General features: G+C 45.8%; 1 protein-coding gene across 1 annotated transcript in view; it reads right to left on the reverse strand.

Annotated features, from left to right (window-relative positions):
* Positions 1–24,826, reverse strand: part of RASA2 (RAS p21 protein activator 2) — a 114,832-nt gene that overhangs the window by 49,809 nt on the left and 40,197 nt on the right. Inside the window, exon 5 of the mRNA XM_074963847.1 lies at positions 11,800–11,876. Within this exon, the coding sequence (XP_074819948.1) occupies positions 11,800–11,876 (77 nt within the window). The remainder of the gene's footprint in view (positions 1–11,799; positions 11,877–24,826) is intronic.

The raw sequence follows: 24,826 nt of genomic DNA on the forward strand, positions 1-24,826 counted from the left end.
TTCCTTGGTAGCCAATTCCTTTGTTTCTTGTATCTGGGGTAGTGAAGCTTCCCAAATCTGGTTGTCCAAGAACCCCTCTCTGATGCTGCATAGTGTCTATAGTTGTCCTTCCAATCCAATAATCTTTTCTTCTAGCACAGCCGCCAACTTGCACTTCATACACAGGGAGTTCCTTCTGGCATCAGACAGTAAAGAAAACATGGCCCATCCACTGCAGGTTGCAACCACTGATCACTAGCTATCACAATATCGAATGTAGAACTGTACTAAAAAGGAAAACCTCTTTTAGTCCCTCTCCAAACTCCCTTCAAAATTCTCCTGTTTGTTACTCACAAGTTCACCAAGCAAATGACTTATTCTAAGCTTCCCTGCTCAGCTCTACCCCCTCACTACCAGGGAGAAATGACCCACTCTGACTTCAAACAGTGGGGCTGATCAAAGGTGGTCAGACCACAGCCACATGGGCCTTCCACGACATGAACAAACAGATCATCTCATTTGCCTACCCGGGGCTCACCGACCGACCGACCAACCAACCAAATGTCAAAGATAGATGCAGCTCCACTGACTTCAACATTACTCCAGAAACTCTGGGAACAGCCTGGCTGAGAGCAACTCTGTTGCACATTTTAAAAGGACATGTGCACCAACCCACACATGGGCCAGTTTTGCTGGCTCATAAGTAGAAGCAAGGGATATGGTTATATCCCATCTCCTTTGGGAAGACTAGCACCACCATGAGTACTTGCCTCAGACAGTCTGCATGCTCTGTGAGCACAAGTATTGAAGTTAAGTGGTCCCTCAATGGGGGCTTGAGGAACTGCTCCTTAAAATCTAAGAGCTCTGATCATCAAAGAATGCAACATATTGCAAATTCTTTCCACTGGTTTATGACAAACATTATACTGTAAATACATGCATATTACCATCATTACCATAACGGAAAGACAAACAGGCATATCAGCAGCAGAACATTTAGATTTTAGATCAGCTAAAGAAAATGAGCGTGAACTTTCTACAGCTCGGTCCCCTCATAGTTTATGGATTGTGCAAGTGGACAGATTTCCCCACTACCCACCCCCAGTCCACACAAACAAAACTTGAGCCAACAATTTTAGCCTGTTCCAAGTTTGTTGATTCCTGCCCCGATCTAGGAAGGAATCGGTTTCTGTTCAAGAGTACCCCTTTTTCCTCAGTTGTATCTATTTAGACTGTGCACTCAACATCACACAGCAAAGTAGAGGAAAAAAACCCGGAACAAAAAACAAATAACTCAGGTCACTTGGCTCCCAGTCCAATATCTTCTTCACTAAACTACACTCAACAGCCTTAATTCAATAACTATAATCAACAAATGGAAACTAGTCTATCATTTACCAGGTCCTGGATGCAGGAAAGGAGATTAAGTCAGCTACCAAGTCTCCGGGTGGCTGCAGAATTTCACTGTACAGCCCTTTCTGACTACTTCTGTAACCCTACCTAGTGATCTGGAAAGGAGGCATAGCATTGGGCTGAGAATTTATAAGAGCCTTATCCCTCAGGGATTCAATCTGTTCAGATGCATACGTGCACAAGGACTGAATTAATGCGCACAAAATCTGCACAAAGAGTAACTTTTGAAAAAGGATGGTTTGTTCGTAATTGAAGGTCTGTAATATCTCCTCTATACCGGGCTCCTCCTACGTTTACCCTCACTGTGTAATTTAAGAATGCTAGTAGATGGTTTGGACGTCTACTGTCAGACACACTTGCCCATAAGTTGCTTCTTACTGTGTTACTTCCAGCGGACCTACTCAAAGCAAACTGAATCCAACTGTATAAAAACCCAAAGAGAGATCCTGTTTAGCATCAAGTTTACATCCATAGAGAGTATATCCAGATCAGAAGAGCACAAGCATGTAGAATCAGAGGTATAATGCATCCGATGAAGTGAGCTGTAGCTCACGAAAGCTTATGCTCAAATAAATTGGTTAATCTCTAAGGTGCCACAAGTACGTCTTTTCTCAATGCTAATGATGTTGCTTTGTAACTGTGGGGCAAGGACTCCAGCCTACTCACAGTGGGCTGCATGAATATAAAGTCATTTTCTGAAAGGAAAGCAGATTAAATTTACAAGGTTAGCTATGAATGCATTAATTACTGGGGGGATGACAGTCTGATTTTGACTTTAGGATTATACAGAACTTCTGAGACAGCTTGGTGAGCCTCAGTCATTGGTAGCTTCCATGTTCTGTAGGACTAAACCAAAGATACACAACTTTCTTAAGGAGACAAACAAACCAAACACCACACACCACTCCCTTCTCTCCATCCTGTTCCTCATTCTCTTCTATACAGCAGATACCCATAATTGAAGTTAGGTTATTTCCATTCTGGATCCTTTCGCAACATCCCACTGAACCCAACCTGGAAGGAACAGAGCCCTTCCTAGGAGTCCCTGTTGGGATTCAAATTAGACAACTCAGCACAAAGATGAAAATTTGTATTCTGACAGTGAACATTTTTCCTTTTACTTCTCAGAAGAAACAGTCCCCACACAACCTCGAGATCTGGCTTACTTGTCTTTAGTCTTAACCACCAGGGCTCTACATTTAAACCCATTGTGTTAAGAGGGATCTTTAGAAGGCTCACACATCTTGATAAACATGCTAGTGGAAAAAACGGGAGACGTAGGTCATACCTGGTTGAACTCAACAGGGCACTGGCACTTTTTCCATTAATGTGAGTAGGGTTAGACAACACTGTTGAAATGTTTGTTCCCTTTCTACATTATTTATCATTTTAGTTGCTGCCACTGACTGAGCTGTATCTGTGGTGAATTATGCAACTTCCCACCACCCCTGCAGGCAAAGTCCTAGAGGTGCTAGTCTGGAGGAGTGTTGATGCCAGACACTCCACTGGTCTTGACCTCACCCCTTTCTACAGATGGGAGTGGATGAAACCCTTCTATAGTAAGCTGTAGGAACTACCTGAGTTTAATTACTTCAAATGTCCACACAGCGGTATTCTGCCTACCTGTATATCCATCCTTCAGCCCCTCCTATTCCCTTCTTTGATTGTAGCAGTTAAAGACATTTATTAAGTTGGTGTCCAAAAGGTCTCAAATCAGAATCAATGTTCATTGTGCTACACATTGGATAACCAGATAGCTTCAGTGTCTAAAACTGCCTTTTCACTTCTAGCTCGGTAGGAAACTTCATCCCTTCCTCCCACATGGGTCAATCATAATAATCCAGCATGTAAGTGACAAGTGATAAGTCACTGTCTTAAGTTGAACGTGACAATAATGCACATATTGTAGCTGGTACCGAACATGGATGCCTGCTTCCACCATGGTCTTGGCTGCCGTGAGCCTATCAGGCCTCTGCTCAAGTTCTTCCACTGGCTCTCAGTCAATTTCTGTTGACCGTTACAGGCCTTTGGCCCAATCTCCAAAGCAATTAGATTAGATCAAACATAGCTGGGCCTTGATCTATGCGCCACTGTGGCAGTTGTGCCCCTTTTGGACATTGCGGATCATGATATCCAGGATGAAGCACATGCAAGCTGGGGAAAATGTAAATGCAGCTGAATCACAAGTAGAGTGTGTCCTCAAACCAAATGGACTGAAATTTGGCAAACATGTTGAAGAGACTGGATAAGAAGCTGGAATGTTCAGGAGAAACAGAAATTACACAGAAACAGAGACTAAAGTCTCCCTTTTACAAATGCTTCATATTTAACCAACACTTAGGTGACCAATTGCACCTCTGCATTCACACCCTACTATTACTATTGTAATAATCTTTGTACAAAATAGGTCTTGTGAGGTGTCATTTGAAAACTTCTCACTCACTCGTCAGTAATATCTTGGTGAAATTTATGCAGCAATATTAAACGTAAAGTTATGAATTCCCTCCGGATGACGTTGCTAGCACATGTTCAAACCCACACAGGCCTAACTAGGTAGAAGTTGTTAAACAGGTCTATCCTAAACAAAGATGTGTTTACACCTCTATTTACATGTAAGTAGTAAACAGGGTCCTTGGGACAGCAAGAGGGGGCAAATTGGTTTCTCAGAGACAAAGGATAAGCTGACACCTCTAGCCAGGTGTTAAAACTGACTGGTAATCACCCATCAAGTGGCCATTCTTTGGCAACAAAGGGGGAAAGGAATTGATGGATCTGCATTTTAGCAAGCAACAACCTAGAACATCTTTCAATACTAGACTCCATGTCTATGTCCTCGCAACAGGAAGGAACTTTATCTGGGGATAATCTTCAGGAAAATGCATTTTAAAAGGTGATTGAACTATAAAAGTGAAGGGCAAAAACACCCTGGGTTATATTTCCTCTTCTCCCCTCTTTCACCTAAAATGACAAAGAAACCAGTCCCTTTGACTTTGGGAGGGATCCTAATATGAAAATTTGGTCAGCAATGCTGGGAACATGTGGTAAGGATTTTACCTTGAACCAAGTCTAGTTTTAGCCACTAGAAAGGGTATCTTTATTTTTCTTGTAACGATTTCTGACTTTAATACTTTATACTTGTACTCACTTAAAATACTCTGCAGTTAAATACACTTGTTTTATTTTTTAATTCAAAACTAAATTCAGCATTGTGTTTAAGCTGAGCTGTTTGATAGCTCCATCTAAAGTAGCAGGCTGTTTGGCTATTGACCCCCCACAGGGGCAACGGACCTACAATATCTGAACTATCCAGGAGAGGGCCGGACAGTGCAAAACACATGTTTTGGGGAAAATTTGTGACTGGGAGTATGTTTGGTTCACCCAGAAAATAGTAACCAAGGCTGGCGAACGCCAGAGTGTTGCTGACAGGCTGCTGGGGTCAGAGCTGTTAGACCAGGGCTGCAGCTATACACAGGCACTCAGGTTGTGACCTACATATTGCTCTCTGGCTATCTGAGAGTGGCCCAAGTTGGAAGTGACAACAGCAAACCATTGTGAGGCACCTAAGGTTGCAGGGGAGGTGGTGACAACTCCTCACTGGTCTGGATTGCACCCCGGAACGTAACAACTTATTTCTGCCTTGATATTTAAATTTCCATGTTCTGAAAGCCTGCAATTCTAGAACTGCTCTTGTACTCATTCACCCATACCCTCCATCAATTTGGTGCCAGAAAGGGTAAACAAGGATTAGCTGTTTGTGAGAAAGTTGTGAACAGCAAAGACGTTTTTGAAATAACTTTTTACAACAGAATTCCCAACAGAAGCAAATTTTTCAAGTGTTTGCTCTTTAAGGCTGAATTTTGTAAGCACTCAAAACATTAAGCCTGACAGAGTAACTGGGACTCGATATCCAGGACCAGTCTTTTGGACTTAAAGCCCATTTCTCTCCCAAACTTTAAATTTCTGAGGACCCTTTACAAAGGATAAGCCACCTTTCACCTGAGAATATTTTGAGCCCATTTCACTGTGAAGGGAACATTCATTCAAAACATAAAAATGAAAACTACAATTGAAAGTTTGTCAGAAGGTTTTTGATGAAAGTCATTTTTAGGCATCGTCTATCATCCCTGCATTCACCCAAGGCCATTAAGCCCATGATCCAAATTTTGCCCCTTCCCTGCTAATTTTAGATACCCCTAACTAGTTAGTGGGTATCTAATTACCTGTCCCACTAATTATGCCAGAGCATCTTCAAACTACATCTTGACCACCAATTGGCCAAGCTACCTCCTCCTTCCCCAAGTTATTACATGCATCTTCCTAACAAAACAAAAAAAAGACTGACAGACATCTAATGATAAATTGACATAGTTCATATTCATAGGCATGAAGAGCTGGGAAAAGCACATCATTCCTCTTCACATACAAGAATTTTGTAGTTACTTCAAAAAATTAAGGGCCAAAGTTTCCTGTTACATTTTAGCTAGAACTATGTCTATGGATAGGAGTGACGTTTCCCACTCCTATCTTTTTGTAAGCTGCTTACTATGGTCTCAAACTTCATATGTTCTGCAAGTTAAGGAAACTGTCCATTTTTTAAAAATAAAGGGTTTTTTTTGTTTTGTTTTGTTTTTTGGCCAGAACCAGTCCCAGTGGAGGCCACAAACCAAGAACAAAAACAGTACTAATGACTACATACAGAATGTTGTGAAAATGCACAAAGTAAACAAACTTCAAAAATCGCCCTTTAATTTTTCAGTTACAGTAATTAGTTGAACATGTGAATTTCTGCCTTTGTTACATGAGATTTTCAAGTTGATTGTATCCCTTTAAAATAAGACAAACCTAAAGGGCCTCCACACAAATAAATAAAAAGGTCATCTTCTAGGCTCTTCCAGAAATTCTACAATCTTGGAGAATTATTGTTTTATGTGTAGATATATATGTGTATGTTTAGTATATAAAAATATATATTATGCATAGAACATACAAATGCATTTGCCATCAGTTTTGGCATAGCATTAACAAATGTGTCAAGTTTTAAAAGGTACTTCCCCATCCCCCATTTCATAATCTCAGATGAAGGCAAAAAAAAATGCTGACGTAACACTGAACTGCTTAACGCACAACTTTCTACCACATCAGTCACTGGATGACTACAGCAACCACGAGAGAACCCTAATTTTCTTTAGATCATTTCCCTCTCTCTCTTAAAAAGACATCCAAAAAGAAGGTACAGTGCAATAACCCACTTCCTATTGACAATTGCACTCTGCAACAGTAACTTTCTAAAGCAACTTTCCCCCCCAGCATGAAGTCAAAATAAAAACACAATTTTAAGTGTAAAAACATCTTAAAATAGTTAAGTACTGTTAATTTGTATATCCGTGCACTCTAAGTGCAAAAACTGACTGTGCAAAGTTAGGGTTGGAGAGAAACTACAAAATGTTTGGAATTTCCTAACATTCATCTTTTGCTTTTTGCTGAATCCACGTGGGGGAAGCTGTTCTAGTTCTCCCTCATATGCAGATGTACATATTCCAATAGGGGGACACTGAAAAAGGGGGGAGCAAGACATCACTGATCGGACTGTCAGCCAGTGTGTTTAACTTATGAGCACATGCAGTTAAAGCAAGACAAAAATAATTGGTTACTAATTTTGCTCCTATCAACAGTGCAATGGAAGAGTCAGCTAGATTCCTTTTCTAGCTTCTGTACCAACTGAACTGGTCAGCCAAATTCAGATTGCATAGTTCCACTTCTTTTGTTCTTTATTATATTAGAAACCAAGAATTAAAAAAAAGCAAATAATTTTGTCTTAGTTCTTGTCTCCACAGTCCTTCCTGCAGAGGCTTTCCCTCCATCCAGATCTTGCTCTCTGCAGGCTTCTCCATATCAGGCCTTCCACCTGATCTGTATGGAGACTGCCCCTCCTTCCACAATTCTCGGTCTCTTCACCTGCTCTCCTGCACGAAAGGCAGGCAGTCTTATATGCAATTTCAGAGAGAGCATATAACTAGGAACAAGAATGTGACTTACAACTACAGCTCCCAGTTTTAAAAGGCTTACTCAGATGCACAGAACTTCTCCAGCACTGGGGCCACGGAGGCAGGATAAAGCTCCTCTCCAGGGCTGGGTGGAGCAAGGGAAGATTGAGCTCCTCCTGGGGCTGGGGGGGGAGGCAGTGAGCTTCTGTGCCCTCCCCCCCAAAAAAGGGGTTAAATTTAAATTCCTGAACACACCTCTGGCCACTTACATGTCCCAAGCCCAGTGCCTACTTCTAAATGGTATGCATAACAGGATAGCAAAATATACAAAAAGTCAGTGCAACCACACAGTAGCCTACTTCCACAATTTTATGTAGTTGGTTAGCATTATGAATTTATTATTTATGTATTCACAGGATATCACAGCTCCTTTATGCAAATTAAACAAAACAAGAGCATCTACAATGAATTGAGTCAAGTGACAATATCCAAAAGAGCTCAAATCCCAGAAACCATCCTGCACTTTCCACATCCAATAGTTAAATAAAGTGGAAATCTAACAAGTGTTAAGATTTGAAATCTGAAAGAACAAGGATATTCAAAATGTCAAGATTCCATCTTTTAGAAGTTCCATATCTGGACACACACACACACACACACACAACACATATTCAGCACTTGATAAGTCTGAATTCAGAGACAAGGAAAGTGTTCATACCAAAATCAAAGTGCCACCAACTTTCAGCCACTAAAAGGATTAAGTGGAAAGATCTAGCAATGGACAGAGGGAAAGAATTCCATTCCTCCTCCTGCAGTACTGAAGGATTGAAATGCAGAAGTAGGCTTCCTACTCCCTTGAAACCTACTAAGGATAGAGGGAGAAGAGAAGAGTCACAGGAGTACTTTGACACAAATCTACTTCCCAAAAAAGTGTTTAAAGATGACTGATCTTGTACCTCCCCCATCCTGCCCAAAAAAGTCAAACTGGCTCCCAGAACCCAACAGAAGGATTGATAGCCTGCTACACCTTCAAAAGACAAAAGGAAAGCAAGGTAAAAGACAAAACAGTTGCTATTTTCATGAAGATATTTCTTCACTAGGATCTTTTGGTTTTGAGGTAGACCCTCAACTCCAAGCAATCTTGATTTTAATAAAAGAGCCAAAATACTATTTTTTGCACAGCTTTACCTGCAGAAACCTGGGTTATAGCTGACTATATTGAATGTGTCTTCAAAAAGCAGTAGAGCAGAGCTGGGGAGGAAATAATGAACTAGGAAACAATCACCAGATGCATATTGAATTTTGGTCCTTTGTAAGAGAAACATCTTTAAACTGTGCACTGTGTTGTTCTTTGCAAATATGTTTTCTAAATTACTTAGCATTATTATAAGCAGACCTAATAGCGACAGCTCGAGATAAGACTGCTTAATACTTCCCATTATAAAGCCATTTTTCAAATGCTCATAAAACTTTGCTAAACTGTTTGGTGGAAGTTTTTCATGCTTGCTCTCTGCCCCATGCTTTGCTCTCTGCAAAGCTTTCTTTTCTAAAGATTTCAGTGAAAACCGTTCATCTATTTTGAAGAATTCGGTCTTACAAAGCTATTTTTATCTATATTAAAATTTCCATCAATTTCTGTGAAGAACTACAGTGCCTCTGTGCTTTGGAGCAGAAATGTAAGTTTAGCATATAGACAAAGGTATTTTTTGCTGTCATGACAATCCATCCAAATTTGGCAGTTATGTCTCTGGAAATGGCAATCTGCATATGCTCATTGTTCATTAGAGACCTATTGCTAAAATTTCAGAACATGCCAATTCCCCTGAGCATGCTCCAGCCCCCTACAACTCTACATGACAGAGTTAGAGCTCTAGGTGGGGAGATGAAACATCAGTCACTGCTATTCTTCCCTTCAAGTCAAAGGTTCACTGAGTTGGGAGCCAGGAAACCATCATGAATCCTAGCCTCAGTTCTTATACCAACTAGTGTTAATTCTGTGCACTTCACAGCTGTTACAATTAAGCAAGGTCTTAAACCCTTATGTTAGGGTATATCTACACTGAAACACTTGATTTTTCACACCCCTGAGAGATGTAGCTATGCTGATGTAAATTCCCAGTGTAGACCAGCCCTTAAGAGATAGATAGCTATTCTTTATTCTACAAGTAAGGTAATGGACGTTGTACAAAGTTACTTCTAACAGAGCTTGAGCATAGCCCATCCCAGCCACACTGCCATTCAGAATGTGTGTACCAAATTTATGTCCTTGCTCTGCTGCCTAACTAAACACTGGACCACATTGCTCTGCAGAGAAAGACAAAGCCAGCACTCCTCATCTTCAACACTCTCTTGGTACTTAGCAAGTAGCTATTTAAGCTACTTGCAAAAAAGTAGTGCCTGGTGGGACTAGTGAGTGGTCCCAACAGAGACTAATAGTTCTCTGCTGCCAGTTACTCCTTTAGCTCATATGGTAGACGTATGCCTGGTGTATTTAAAGGTGCTGGGTTCCAAACTTGCTAGTGACACATCAAGGGTTAATGTGGTTCCACATGATGAAATTTATTTTTTCAGTTTGCTCCTTTAAAAATCTAGGAGATTACATAGAAAAATATTATGTCCCAAGAACACTGAAGCTGCAAAGTCAAAGTTGCAATCAAAAGATAGGAAAATCCAGTATTATGGGTATATGTGCAACCTTAATTCAGCCCCATCGCGTGTACCCAAACACCACCACATTCTTTAGTTACATGATCGCATAACATTTCTGATTTTGCATAACATGCACAGTGAATGAGGCGGAGGGTTGCAAGTAGGGAAAAGAGGTTCTCTTGTGCTTAAGGCACTAGACTGGGACCTGAGATAGCTGGGTTCTATCTCTGGCTCTAACGAAACCTACTATGATGCTGAGCAACAGCAGCATAATGCATACACTCTGAAGGGAGCCAGATTAAGGCAACCCTAAATCTGGCATTTCCAACTTGAGCACCTGACATTGCAATATTAGCATTCTTTAATTTATAGTATTTTGTATAGAATATTGAAAGACATCTGGAGACAGCAGGATCTAGCAGTTAGGTCACTGGACCACACGTCAGGAGACCTGGATTCTATTTAACTTCACCACTGAGTTTCTGCGTGTCCTTGGCCAACTCACTTCTCCTTTTTATGCCAGTTTCCCCTTCTGGAGATTATACTTACCTGCAGTCTCCTTTGTAAAGCACTGAGATCTACAAGGGAAAAGCACTTATACAAGAGATATCAAGCTGTATTCGGTTTCATGTCACTATGACAACCTGAAGTTAAACTGAAATCTCTGCACCCTTATCCAACTGGTTGATGGTCAGGTCACAGCCATTTCAAAAGTATCTAATAGATGTACAAGACACCTCCCCCCTGCCCACTACCTTATTTAAGTCTAAAATTTGCTGCCAATCTTGCTCCCATTTTCATCTACTGCCCCAATCCGTCTGGCATGGCTATATACTACAGCACTGTCAATTAAAGCTTCAATTAATGTTTTTATTTTAACTTTTAAAATATGTATTTGTGTACTCAATATTCCAAGTTTTACTTTTCATTCTGTTGGGAGAGGCAAGAGACGGAAGAAGCAGCACTACTGTAAATTGTAACAGTAGTTACAGCTAAGCAGAAAAATCTATGAAAATCAAATATCTATTCCCACCTAAGTAGTCTCCTGCTTAAGGACATGCTGGGCCAGGATAAAATAATTTTGAAATTAAACCAAAGCTGAGCCTCCCAGATAACTGAAGGTAAATCCACACAGTCTCAAAGCGTCCAAGGCACCTGACTGGGGCTTGAGCTGCGAGGTTAAAAATAGCAGGTTAGATGTTTGGGCAACGAGACTCTTGTTTCAGAGCCGAGGTCCAGCCTAAGTCCGAACACCTACACTGCTATTCTTTGCCCCACAAGCCCTAGTCAATTGACCCAGGCTGAGACTTGCTTTTGCAAGCTTTTTTTGTTGGTTTGCTGTGTACCCAAAATAGACTACACGTACAGTAGGGAAATTTTGGGAAGTTCCCACCAATGCCAACATCAGTTCAGCTCTGCCAATGGTAGCAATGTTTGAAGTCCTAGCTCTGGCTGCCAGTGGCACTTTTAGCCTTGTCAACCGACCTGCTTTGAGCAGGATTAGAAGACACTGTGCTTAGACACCAACGCCCAGCTTACATTAGGGCTCCTGACACAGATGGCACTCATGCAGCTTTAAAAATCTGCTTGCAATGCCGAAAAACTTGTGAAGTCTCTCTAGTGTACATTTGTCCCCCACAATTAGGCAAAATCGAACACAAAGGCATTTAAAAAAAGTTTTGGTGCTGCATTGTGTAGAACATTACAACACAACCTTACTAGTTCTTTGAACAGTAAAATCAAGCTCCTTTTAATGATTCATAAATATTCTTACTTTACTACTAGTTGCTGGCACACAGATCCATTATCTGTTATCAGCTCATTCAGTTTGAATTCAAGGTGAACTTTTCCCTGCAAAAAATAAAAATACCATATGTAAATATTTTTGAAATCCTTTATTTCAAAAGTAGTAACAGCACATAGGAAAGTAACTCGCACATACTTTTAAAGTATAATTTATCCCTCTATATAAGATATAGAACTTACTCATTTAAAAAAAACAGATATGTGGCAGAAAACGGAGGTAATCAACAGCATACTAATGCTAAGTGGAATATTTCTAGGTAAAGAGCTCACCCCTGCTCCCACTGACTTTAATGAAACCCATTATTAATCTTGCTAGAGGTAACTAGTAATTTAGGGCCCCATCCTACTTTCACTGAGCTAGCAAAAAAGAGACAAGCAAGCCTTGATATGAATATATGACCAAACACTACTATGCCCAGCAATATGGGACTCTAGAACCTTCATTGTTGCCTGTTCTAACCAGGCTTTGGAGGATGAGTGGCTGCCAGAAATATTTATGAGTTACTTAACTGAGAAACAAGTTATTACTTTTATTACATGCACAAACACTAGCAATGTGCTAAGTGCTTTCCAGATTGAGGAAGTGACCTCTTCTCGTTATCTGTTTGATCTGAATGATTGAGTATAGAAAGTAGTGAAGAGCAGTGAGAGTGAACTTTACTTATTTCTATGATACATCTCTGCACAAAACTGTTATGTTAGATTGAATCATTCATTAGTGACAGCTAAGGTTTATAAAACAATAATCAAAATATTTATATGCTGTTTGATACAATGAAAGATATCATTTCAAACAGATTTTGAAAATTATGCGTGGGAGTTACTTGTTAATAGACTTTGTGCAGTAGTCGCCCAAATAAGTGTACTTAATGTAGAATCTCATTCATACATAAATAAAACAGCAATTGTTTCAATTACATCTTTATGAGGACAAAGAGTTAGCCATTTTTCCCATACCCTCTGTAAGTGATAATGTATCTAACCAACTTTGGGACAATACTGCAAAATTAACATACATACATCTTTGGGCTCTTCCTGCCTACATCTGTGATAACACTCATTTGACCTGGATACAAAAACAGACTGGTTATTTATTCTACAGTAACTGTAATTCTTCTAAATGTTGTAGTTAGTGTGGATTCCACTGTAGGGGCGTATACGCCTCATACACAAGTTTGGACTTTTTTCCTTTTTACTAGCAGTGTCTATCAGGGCTGGACATGTGCCCTATGCCTCTTTGTGCTCTCACATGAGACCTTAAAGGGCAGGGCAGCCATGACCTACCGTCAGTTCCCTCGCAAGTCAAACCCCATGTTGCTAAAGCCTCCAAATAATGGTGATAGAGGACAGATCGTGGAATTCACACTGACTGTAACAGCTTCATGAACCACAGTTTTTGTAGGGTATGCAACTATTTTCTCTTTTTCATGTATATGTCAGTGTGGATCCCATGGTAAGAAACGGACAAGCAGTATTCTCACTGGACAGTGGTAGCAAGGAGTTTCAGGTGTGTCATTTAAACAGACTGAAATATTGCTCTTCCGAACCTGGCTACCATGTGAAGTGCATAAAATATTTTAACAAAAAAAAGTTAGAGGGCTGCTTCACATAGCTGCCTTGCAGATCTTGGAGATTTGAATGTTTTGGAAGCAGGCAGACAATGCCATCTGTATCCTGGTAGAGTGTGCCTGGCCATTTGAAGGGAGAGGCTTGCCCACCTGACAGGAGATGGAAATTCACCGTGTGATCAACTTTAAAATGCTCTGCAATGAGCTATCTGGTGTATCAAAAGGCCAGGCTGTCACAAAAAACCAGACCTGGTGGAATAGGGCACGGCACCTTTTGAAGTTGGTGTTATCTAGACGGCGTCCAACTTGGGTCTCAATCTTGTCAAATTCACAGATGTGTGGAAAGACCAGTGTGCATTGCCAAAGAAAAGCAAGTCCTCAGTCATAACCTGTATCTCTTTAGGGATGGCCCAATGGAGCTTGGAGCCATGATGCTCTGTGCATGGTAACTACGGTAGCCAAAAGACCTGATCATGGTGTCCTAGGCATCCATCACTGCTTACAAAGCCATCTTAACAGCATAATTAAGGAAGGTCAGCTGGTGGTCAAGCTCTTCTCTACTGTCACGAGGGTGTGACGAAGTGGGACTGTTCTTAATGTTTCCTCCGAATATTGTGGGGGTGCCTCAGTTTCCCCTATGCAGTTCTTAAGTATCTAGGTGGTGGGGTAAGGGTGTATGATCACTGCAGAGCCCTAGAGGGCAGGTGTGTGCAGGGGTCTGGACACAGAGAATGGCTGACACCCTGTTTCCTGGCAACTGATGGCCTGGGCCCTTCAACCCTTTAGCTCCCACCTTGCAGGGGGGGAGAACAAAGGAATCAGGTGACCTCCTGGCCCGGGAAAGGAACAAAGCCCAGAGGAGGAGGGGCTGGAGGGAGTTTCAGTTTGGGGCTGGCTAGGACATGGAGTGAAGTGCAGACGTGGTTGTCTGGCTCACTGCCCTCCAAAATGGACCCAGCTGAGGGGTCCTGTTCTCTGCACCTGCAAGCTCTGTTTTAGACCATGTTCCTGTCGTCTAATAAACCTCTGTTTTACTGGCTGGCTGAGAGTCCCGTCTGACTGCGAAGTTGGGGTGCAGGACCCTCTGGCTTCCCCAGGAGCCCCGCCTGAGCGGTCTCGCTGTGGGAAGCACACGGACGGGCAGAGGATGTTGAATGCTCCGAGGTCAGACCCAGGAAGGTGGAAGCCGTGTGAGCTGTTTGCCCTGCGGACAGGCTGCTCACCGGAAGGCGACTGCCCCAGAGTCCTGACTGGCTTCATGGGGAGCAGTTCCAGAGCATCGCCCGGGCACTCCGTGACAACTGGTGGCAGCGGTGGGATGTACTGCACCCCGTGGATGGCGCTTCCTGCAGTAAGTGACTGGGGAGCAGTAAAACAAAGGGGGATTGAGGGGGACTAGGCGTGCTGAAGATTCAGAGAGAGACGGTTTCAGGGGGCGGTTAACCCCTAGGATTGTGTGACCAGAGAAAAGGACTTTTGCAGTAACAGGGTCCCCCGGGGGACTGCAGCGAGCGGTCCCAGGGACGGAGGAGTCTGCAGCTCGACCCTGGCAAAGAGGTGGTGACCTCGAGAAGGGCTGGCACACGAGGGGTTCTCCCTGGAAACCGTGGGGAGCTGAGAGCACACAGGCCTGTGAGTCCACAACAACTTGGGAAGAGCGGAGTGATGGCCTGTCACCGTCTCCTGAAGAAGGACATTGTAACTCTGTGCAAAAAGAGAGGGTTGCGCATTGGAAAGTTCACCAAAGCACAGTTAATCATGCAGCTGGAGGAGGATGACCGCTCTAAGGGACAGATTCCTGACCCCAAATGGGGCTATAGCAGGATCTGGGAACAGCTGGAGTGGGAGCCAGGCATCGCCAAGACTCCTGTCCCCGACCAGACGAGGGTCTTCACGATCGGGTTCCCCATCCGGGGATCGGAGATGGACGGGATTGGAGCTGAGTCCGAGAGAGCTAGAGGACCGTGAGAGACAGCGAGAGCCCGAGAAAGAGCTGCAGAAGCAGCAGCAGCATGAGCTGGCGGTGGGGGAGCGGAGAGGCCTAGGGAACCTCCCCGGGGTGAGTGGGGATAGACCCCGGGGGGCCAGTTCCGCAGGGAACCTTGAGACTAAATTGCTGCCCCTGGTTAAGGAGGGGGGGGATGTGGATGCCACCTCACTGCCTTTGAGCAGGCTGGCGATTTGAACCAGGGGGACCCTGCGGAAAAGCCCCGGTGTCTAGCTCCCTTGCTGGGTCCCAAGGCCACAGACTCCGTCAGCCAGATGGGTGGGGAGGTGGACAGGCTCCCACTCCTGACCCCAACCTATATGTCTGTGTGGAGTTTCCTGGGGCCAGGCCCCTCGGACCCCCAGTGGGAGCGGAAGGTGATGGTCAATGGGGAGACATTCCTGGGGTGGCGAGATCCTGGGACAGAGAGAACTGTTGTCAGGCCCTGGGTGGTGCAGCCTCAGAGGTTGAGGGGCTATGTGAGCTGGGTGAGGGTCCCAGGGATGAAGCCCCTCACCCTGTCTATGGTCCAGATCCCTGTGCAGACCCAGGAGGGGTGGGGCTGGCTGGTCGTTGGGGTGCTCCAGGACACCAGCTGCGAGACCCTGTTGGGGGGTGACTGTGTCTCTTTGGGACAGGATCCAGGCCCTGCTCCTGTAACGGCCAAGGGTTTGAATTTGAATCCAGGGAACCAATCGGTGGAGAGGGAAAAGGTCAGTGAAAATGCAGATGACCTGGCTGGCAGCAGGGAGGAGCCGCTAGGCTCAGGCTACCTACCTGCCTGTAACCAGACCCCTGGGGCTGGGTGGGACAGAGAGATGCTCCCTGCGCCCTTGCACTCTGGAGAGGGGGCTCAGGCTGGCTCTGTTGCAGTGAGGAAAGCAGCGAGCTCGCTGCCTACCCCCACTGGCACAGGAAGGGCAGCACTGAACACAGTGGGAGCTGAGACCCCAGCTGAGTGGGGGGAGACACAGGCAGGGCAGGGGATCTGTTGGGAGTGGCAAGGTGCTTGGTAAGGAAAGTTTGGATGAGCCTAGGCAGCCTTGTGAGCTGATGGCTGTGTCTAGTCAACAGTGTGGGAAGGCGAGGAGGGTGGAAGATGAGTGTCCCTGGACCTTACCTGTTAAGCTGGGTGGAGAATTGGGACAGTGAAGGAAACATGCCTGTGTCTGTCAGGGGTGTTGACTTGCCTATGGAGGGAGCTACCCCAGTCTCCAAGCAGTTGTCTGTGACCAGCCTTGTGTGCTGGGACAAGGGGAATGAGATCCCAAGCTGTGTGTCCGGTAAAGGAGAAAGTGTGTCTGGCTCTTCTTGGTCTGTGGAGCAGACAGAAGGGGCCTTGCAGCCTGTGATGGTTGAGCGTCATGCAGTTGACTCAGAGTTGGTTCTGGATTCAGCTAAAGCCCAGGAAGGGAAGGGTCCTAAGTTTGTGTCTGCTCAGGAGAATGGCCCTGTAACTAGGTCGCATCCAGTTAGTGTCTATGTAAAATCCCAGAGACCAGACAATTCTGGTGCTTGTATTTTGCCTGTTGCTCGTGTGTGGTTGGGAAAGGGTGTCGCAACTCTGTCTAATCAGGGTGAGATCCTAGCCAGGGCACAAGGAGAGCGTGAAGGTGATGTGATTGTGTTACCTATGGAGGGTGTGGAAACCTGTAGCAAGAAGGAAAAGATTCCTGAACTTGTGTGTGGCAAAGGGAAGGAGAAGGCTTCTGACCTTTTATCTAGGAAGTCTGTCAGTTTGCCTGAAAGGGGATTGTGTAGGTATCCGCCGGATGGGCCAGAGGTAATTCTGGATGTAAGGGAGACCCAGAAAGAGTCTGTTGTTGCTCAGGAACGTGTTCCTCTAGAGCAAGCCCTAGGTAAAGAGGGTAAGAGCAGAATTTCTGGGAGGGGTGAATTGTTGCATAGAAAAGCCCTAGGGAAAGGAATCCTCATGGAGTCTTTGCAAGCAGTTTACTGCCACTGAAGGGTGTGAAAGTGATTTAATCAAGAAAGTTTCAGTTCCTAACAGCCAGAAATTTTCTGTTGTGAATGGATCCACTGACTGTCCTGTTGAAAGACCCAGTGGGGATAGCTTTGAGAAGGTCTCAGATGGAGTGAAAGCTGTTAAGAAACTTAAACAGTCCTATAACCAAGTGGCTGTGTTTGGCCAGCTTGTTGGGGAGAAGACCCAATCCAAGTTTGACCCCCTGGGGTTTTGGGGTGGCCAAAGGGCACGGGCTGCAGAAACCTTCCCACATGCGGCCTGCGAGTGCTATCGACCACCCCCGACCTAAGGGAGGGCGTGAAACTGGAAGGGTCTGGTGTAACTCCTACCAAGGAATGGCAGAGACGCTGGGGCATCCATGGGAACATTGGTGGCTTCGAACTTCCCCAGGTCACCGGCTAAAGTGACCCCGCTCAGTTCGACCTCGAAGGGGGAGAGATGTGACGAAGTGGGACTGTTCTTAATGTTTCCTCCGAATATTGTGGGGGTGCCTCAGTTTCCCCTATGCAGTTCTTAAGTATCTAGGTGGTGGGGTAAGGGTGTATGATCACTGCAGAGCCCTAGAGGGCAGGTGTGTGCAGGGGTCTGGACACAGAGAATGGCCGACACCCTGTTTCCTGGCAACTGATGGCCTGGGCCCTTCCCCCCTGCAAGGTGGGAGCTAAAGGGTTGGAGAACAAAGGAATCAGGTGACCTCCTGGCCCGGGAAAGGAACAAAGCCCAGAGGAGGAGGGGCTGGAGGGAGTTTCAGTTTGGGGCTGGCTAGGACATGGAGTGAAGTGCAGACGTGGTTGTCTGGCTCACTGCCCTCCAAAATGGACCCAGCTGAGGGGTCCTGTTCTCTGCACCTGCAAGCTCTGTTTTAGACCATGTTCCTGTCGTCTAATAAACCTCTGTTTTACTGGCTGGCTGAGAGTCCTGTCTGACTGCGAAGTTGGGGTGCAGGACCCTCTGGCTTCCCCAGGAGCCCCGCCTGAGCGGTCTCGCTGTGGGAAGCACACGGACGGGCAGAGGATGTTGAATGCTCCGAGGTCAGACCCAGGAAGGTGGAAGCCGTGTGAGCTGTTTGCCCTGCGGACAGGCTGCTCACCGGAAGGCGACTGCCCCAGAGTCCTGACTGGCTTCATGGGGAGCAGTTCCAGAGCATCGCCCGGGCACTCCGTGACAGAGGGATCTTTGTGAGGAAGGCTATCATCCTGTCTCACGTTAGAAAGTTATACTTGGTCAGGAAGGCCTGGCAGTCAGCCATGCACAGATGTAGTGACTCTGAAGAGTACAACTTCCTCCCGAACAGGAAGAGGCATTTGGGGTCTTCATCCTCAGGGTATTTTTGTTCTCTCTACTTTTCTTATTCAACACAACTAACAAGTCTAGGTTTATGTGACTGCACAAGTACTCAAATCCTGAATGGGGTACCAGGCACCTCTACATGTTCTGCCATTGGTGGCTGGTGTCTGCCCCAGGGCTTCAGGGGGGCTAGTAGTCCTCTGTTAATGGGGAGGGTGATCCTGGCTGGACCACAAACTGACAGGGTGTCAGCTTGTGAGACTTCTGAAATCTCCATCGGCAGAGTCTAGGGAATCCGTAAAAGGCACTTCTGCAAAGCTGTGAAGTTACCTGATGCCAAGGATCCTGCTTCATCCAGTGTCAAGAAGGAGAGATCCTTTGATGTTGACATGGGATACTCATGTTGCTCAGCCCCTGGATCTGCCTCCTCTTGAAATTCCCCCATTGGTTGTCTGGCCAGAAATGCCCCTTGGGAGGGAGATCTCTTGCTCTTCCTCTGTGGTGGAAACTGGCTCCTCAGTAAAAAGGTGGGCCCCAATGTTCTCAAGAGGGCCATGATGGTATACTGTATGGGTACAGATAACTCAAAGGCTGTTGGCTGGACCAGTGCCAGTCTTGGTGGGACAGAGGTTGCTAGGGCTTGTAGGAGAAACCTGCAGATGTCTCAGTAACACTGATCACAGACCTTGGTTGGCGGGGGGGCGTTCTTTGCTAGATGATGGTTAGAACATACACCACAGTGTTGGTGAGCAGACCTCTAGGAGTAACAAGAGATGCACTGATACAGAGACAACAGACCTGGACTGCTGGAGTCCGGGGTCAATGGCGTGAGGATAGCCAGTGTTGAAATCTGCTGCCTCACAGTCTGCTTCTTCTCTCCACCCAACATTGCGTAAGACTGTTCTCCAGAAGCTGTGTCTGCACCTATGGGAGGACACTGAGCTCCTTCTTGAATTTCTGCCTCTTTCAGAGAGTCCCTTTCGTTGCCTGACTTCAAAACCAGAGGCACAGATGATAGCTTCAACATCAAAACTGGGACTGACTTTGGTGTCAGTGCTGGGTCTTTCACTGGCTCTATCTTCTTTGCAGTAATCTTAGGCATTGCCAGTCTGCTTAATAGATGGTGGCTTGTCTATTAACAGGATTCTGATGCTTGTTTCCTCCAGGTCTGATGAGACCTTAATGGACTGTTCCAGAAGGTGGAGTTTCAGCTTTGCATCTCAACATGGAAATCCTCACATAGAAGGATAAGCATACAGGGCATCTACTTGGAATGTGCAATTCCCCCAGGCAGAATAGACACCTATTTTGCCCATCCTTCAAGGGGAATTAGGCCCTGGCAGGAGGGACAGGGCTTGAATCCCACAGGTTTCAAATCCACTACTTGAGAACCCCTGTATGGGGGGGGTGGGGGGGGGGCAGCAGCAAGGGAGGTCTGACCAAAGAAGTTCAGTCCAGACCATTAATAATTAGCTCATGGCATTCAAAACAAGAGATCAAAAATGGTTCTGAAGATCTGCAGAACATTTTGAAGTTCAACCTGAACTGAAAACTAGAGGGTTGAACACTCACCAGGATCCATCTCGCTGCCACAGACAATAAGGAAACTGAGGATTGGTCATGGCCAGCCCACCATTCACTCCCTCAAATGGGATCCTGAGGCAGCAAAGGGCACATGTGCAGCCCTGATGGACACTGCTAGTAAAAAAAATAATAATCCAGTTTTGCATGCATGAGGCACATGTGCACCTAGAGTGGGATCCACAATGACACAGCCAAAGACTATCCAGTTTTGTCAGCGTAACAGCTTAAACAAAAGCCACAACACCAAGTGGAAAATGAGTTTGTGCTGTATCGGCTATTCTGTGTAGCTATATCTATCTGTGGATTCTGGGGGCTTGTCTACACTTACTGGGGGATCGATGTGCGGCGATGAGCCACATAATGAATCGTCAGGATAAACACTAAACAGCTACCAATTCTATAAAAAACATCCATCCATCATGGGTCTAGTGAAGACTTGCTAAATCGACCACAGATCGCTCTCCCATTGACTCCTGTACTCCACCGTACTGAAAAGAGTAAGGGGAATCAACTGGATATCGCGTAGTCCGGACCCCGCGGTAAATTGATCTAAGCTACGTCAATTTGACTTACACTATTCATGTAACTCAAATTGCATAGCTTAGATCGACTTTTCCCTGTTGCGTAGACAAGGCCTGGGAAAATCTGGGCTGTTATTCTAAGGTGCCTCAGCAAGGGACAGAGTGCCCACGGATCATATATATCGGGTGGGGGGAGCACAGCAGAAAACATACAGGGCACTGCACTTTAGGACGTAGTTCTGCAGAGCCAGGAAGAAGGAAAAAAAATCAGCCAAACAGCTAAAACCCGCACAACCCTCTACCCTGTTTGGTTTCAGTGGGGTTTTGTGTGGGTTTTTTTTTTTTTTTTGGGGGGGGGGGGCATGGAAAAAGCCTTTTGTAGGGCTTGCTGGATCCCTAGGCATAGCTAACAGTGTGAACCAAAGTACACCTTGTCAGAATAGTAACACTTAGGTAGCAGCTAACCAAGTAAGCACCTTCCTGACTAGAGAGGATGGTACAAGAACACACCGACCTCTCAAGAGATGGTACAAGGACACACAGACCCTGTGTAAGATAAGGATGGAAGGAGTATAATGAATGAGGCAGGGAACTGCAAGAAGAGAAAGGATTGTTTCCTGGTTAAGGTAGCTGAATTTAGCCCTGGAGAGCTGGATTGTGTCCCTGCCTGTACTACACAATTCCTTTGTGATGCTAGGCAAGTCATGTAAACAAAAATTTTTCACAGGTGATGACTAACTGCATGTCCTTCATTTTCTGGGTAACCCACTTTAGACGCTAGAGTCTGATTTGTAGAAGTGGTTGTTAGGATATAGATATTCAGGCCTGTCTGTAAAGGCCTATACTCTAAGAACGTAGGTATATGTTTATCATTTAGCTAGTAATAGAGGTATACAAGAAAGAATCTGTGTAAGGGCCTTCTCTCACTGTGACAGTCTGAGGCCCTGTTCTTAGGCCAATGCCTTTGGCTAAGCAGCAGAGGCAACCATAAGCTGGGAAGCGAACAGTCACATCCACACATTCCAAACTAATCAATATGGGGCTGTTAGGAAGGTGATCTGATCTATCACCTCCAGAGAAAGGGAAGAACCTAGAAGATGTAAAAGGAAATTTAGGTTGATAGTTTTCTGTCTGGTAAGAACTCACTTACCAATAGACACAGCTGGGAAACCATTATGTCTTTACAGATGTAGTTGTGAAATCCTGACTTCTGTCATTATAGTTTTGTCATTATAGTTCCCACTTTGCTATTGTTTATTGGCATGGTCTCTGTCTGGTTCTGTGATTGTTTCTGTCTGCTGTATAATTAATTTTGCTGAGTGTAAACTAATTAAGGTGATGGGATATAATTGGTTAGCTAATCATGTTACTATGTTAGGATTAGTTAGTTAAATTTCAGTAGAATGATTGGTTAAGGTATAGCTAAGATTACTACTATATAAATTAGGGGCAAACAGGAAGTAAGTTGGGATTCGAAAATAAGGAAAAAGGAACTTGGATTTAAGCTTGCTGGAAGTTCACCCCAATAAACATCGAATTGTTCGCACCTTTGGACTTCAGGTATTGTTGCTCTCTGTTCATGCGAGAAGGACCAGGGAAGTGGGAGAGTGAAGGAATAAGCTCTCTAACATCTTGGTGCCGGGACTTGGGTACATCGCATTGGATAGGTGAGTGGCAGCCTGCAAGTCCCCCTCCCCAACAGTCCACGCAGCTGCTTGGAGGGGGTATGGCGAACTCTCGTGATAGTAGTTGCGGGTTCTGGCAAGCTGGGATAATGGATTTTTTGAACAAATGGATAAGGAAGAATCAGGGCCCATACCAGTGCAGGGGTTCACCTGGGATGAGATTGACAAGGAGATGGGAGAGGTTTTGGGAGACCCCAAGGGAAAGGAGTGTAGGAAAAAGGGAATGGTATTACAAGGTTTGTGTGCTGGGATGGCATACTGGGTAAAAAGGGAAGTTGATCTCCTCCAGCACATTAAGGATTTGGAGGGGATTGTGAATCAGCAACAGATTTTAACAGAAATCTGTGTTAGCAGTAGAGGTAGCGGATTTGAAGGTGCGGGATGCTGCACGGACAGAGGAGTCTTGCGAGGCAATCCGGAGAAAGAGGGACGAACTGCTGGGGAGAGGAGGAGACTCAGAGGAGGAACTGTATCATTGTAAACATGGGGGCAATGGACTTGGGGACCACAAACCATCCGCCCCACTAATGGAACTGAAGGAGACACCTCCACCACCTTACCCTGAAAAAAACACTGTACCCACCGCCAGTGGACATTGTAAGCTGGCGATCCACAGTTACAGCCCCTGCGAGAGAGGCTACCCGGGAGGAGGCAGGAATAGTGGCCCCGGTTGCGGGGTGGGGGGGGCATGCCCCACAAGTAGTAGAACAGGCAGAAATCCGCCCCTTGTCCCTGAAGGACCGGGAGGCAGTACTGGGCTGCTTGGGAAAGGTACCCCGGAATGATTGGGATCAGTTTGTGCTGAGGCTTGTGGAGGTGGGCAGGGAGATGGAGGGTCTAACTCGTGAGGACCAGGTGATCTTATGGCATAGTCTTTTGGGACGAGGTACCTTGGGAATCAATGTGGCAGGAGTGGCACACCCATTTCTAATCCCCGGACAGGTGGCAAAACAGTTGTTTGGGGTGTACTCTCGTACTGCGGGGATGAATAAGATGAAACGAATCCCTGGGGAAACAGGGCAGGATACACTTAATCGCATACAGGCATGGGCACGGTGCTGGGTGGATCCCCTGGACGGTCCATGGGTGATGCCCCAGGCAGGGGCACCGGGACCTGGTGGGGGTATGGAGCAGGGTAGGGGCGTGGAATTGCTGGAGAAATAGTTGGAGCTCAGCAATCTGCAGTTCGTGGGGCATTTAAGGTTGCAGCATCCTGAACTTGCTCCCAATCAGCTACCCTAGTTTCTGGAACAGGCAGATGTGTGGAGGCAGATGCATCAGGGGGAAGAGCCAGTCCATGCTATTACTGCGGGGGATCAATACAAGGTGGAAAGGGGTGGGTCAGCCTGGAGAGGTAGAGGGAGAGTTCGTGGCTTTGGGGGGGGGGGGTAGTCAGGGACGAGCGTGCAGCTATAGAGCACCAGATCCAGAGACTGCAGGCTAAACTGACTACCCAGGATCTTACCAGATCAGGGGGAAAGTGGCCCTGGAGGCCAAGGGACTGGGACTGCCTGAAATGCCAGACACACAATTTTGCGTGGAGACAGGAATGTGTTCGGTGCCAAGATCCCCGGTCCCCCTGTGAACCAGTGGGAGGGACAGAGGTGGGTGCTGCAACTTAGGGGTGCCCTGGGAGGTGTCCTGTCCATGTTCTCAGTTTAGGACGGGATGTATCTGGTCGCCCTACGCTCCAGGGGGCAATCGAAGCGAGTCCCATGAGGGATTTTTTGATAGACACTGGAGTAGCCATCAGTTTAACCACATGGGGGCAGGGGAGACCCTCAGAAGGGACTGTGACAATTGTAGGGGCAACGGGAGGGGAGACACAATTAACCCTGAGGCGGGGACAAATCAAGGAATCTGGGGGGAAGGGGAGATTATGTGGGGTTGTAATGATATGCTTCATCTGTTGGGGGCAGGAGATTTACACAAACTGGGACTTGTACTGGATTTAGCCAATTGGGTGTGTTTACTGGAGCAAACGCAGGACGATCAGGGCTATACCATTCCTATAGGGATAGCCACTATGACCATTAAAGCAGCACATGCCCTCCCACCACCCCCAGCTGGGTGGGAACACATCCATGTGTGGGCTAAGGATAACCTGGATTGTGGTAGGGGCAGCATGGAGGTTCTGATGGAGAGAGGGGACCCTCCCCCACAGAAACAGTATCCTACTCCTCGGGAGGCATTGGCAGAGGTGGGGGCAACTATTGGGGAACTGGAACAGAGGGGACTGATTAGGGCAGTTTCATCCCCTTGTAATGCTGCTGTGTGGCCAGTGAGAAAGCCAAATGGTACCTGGCCCCTCACTGGGGATTACAGGGAACTAAATGCTCTGGCCAATTCACCATCCTCAGTGGTGTCAGCGTACCC

The sequence above is a fragment of the Natator depressus genome, chromosome 9 (assembly GCF_965152275.1).
Source record: "Natator depressus isolate rNatDep1 chromosome 9, rNatDep2.hap1, whole genome shotgun sequence".
Taxonomy (NCBI): domain Eukaryota; kingdom Metazoa; phylum Chordata; order Testudines; family Cheloniidae; genus Natator; species Natator depressus.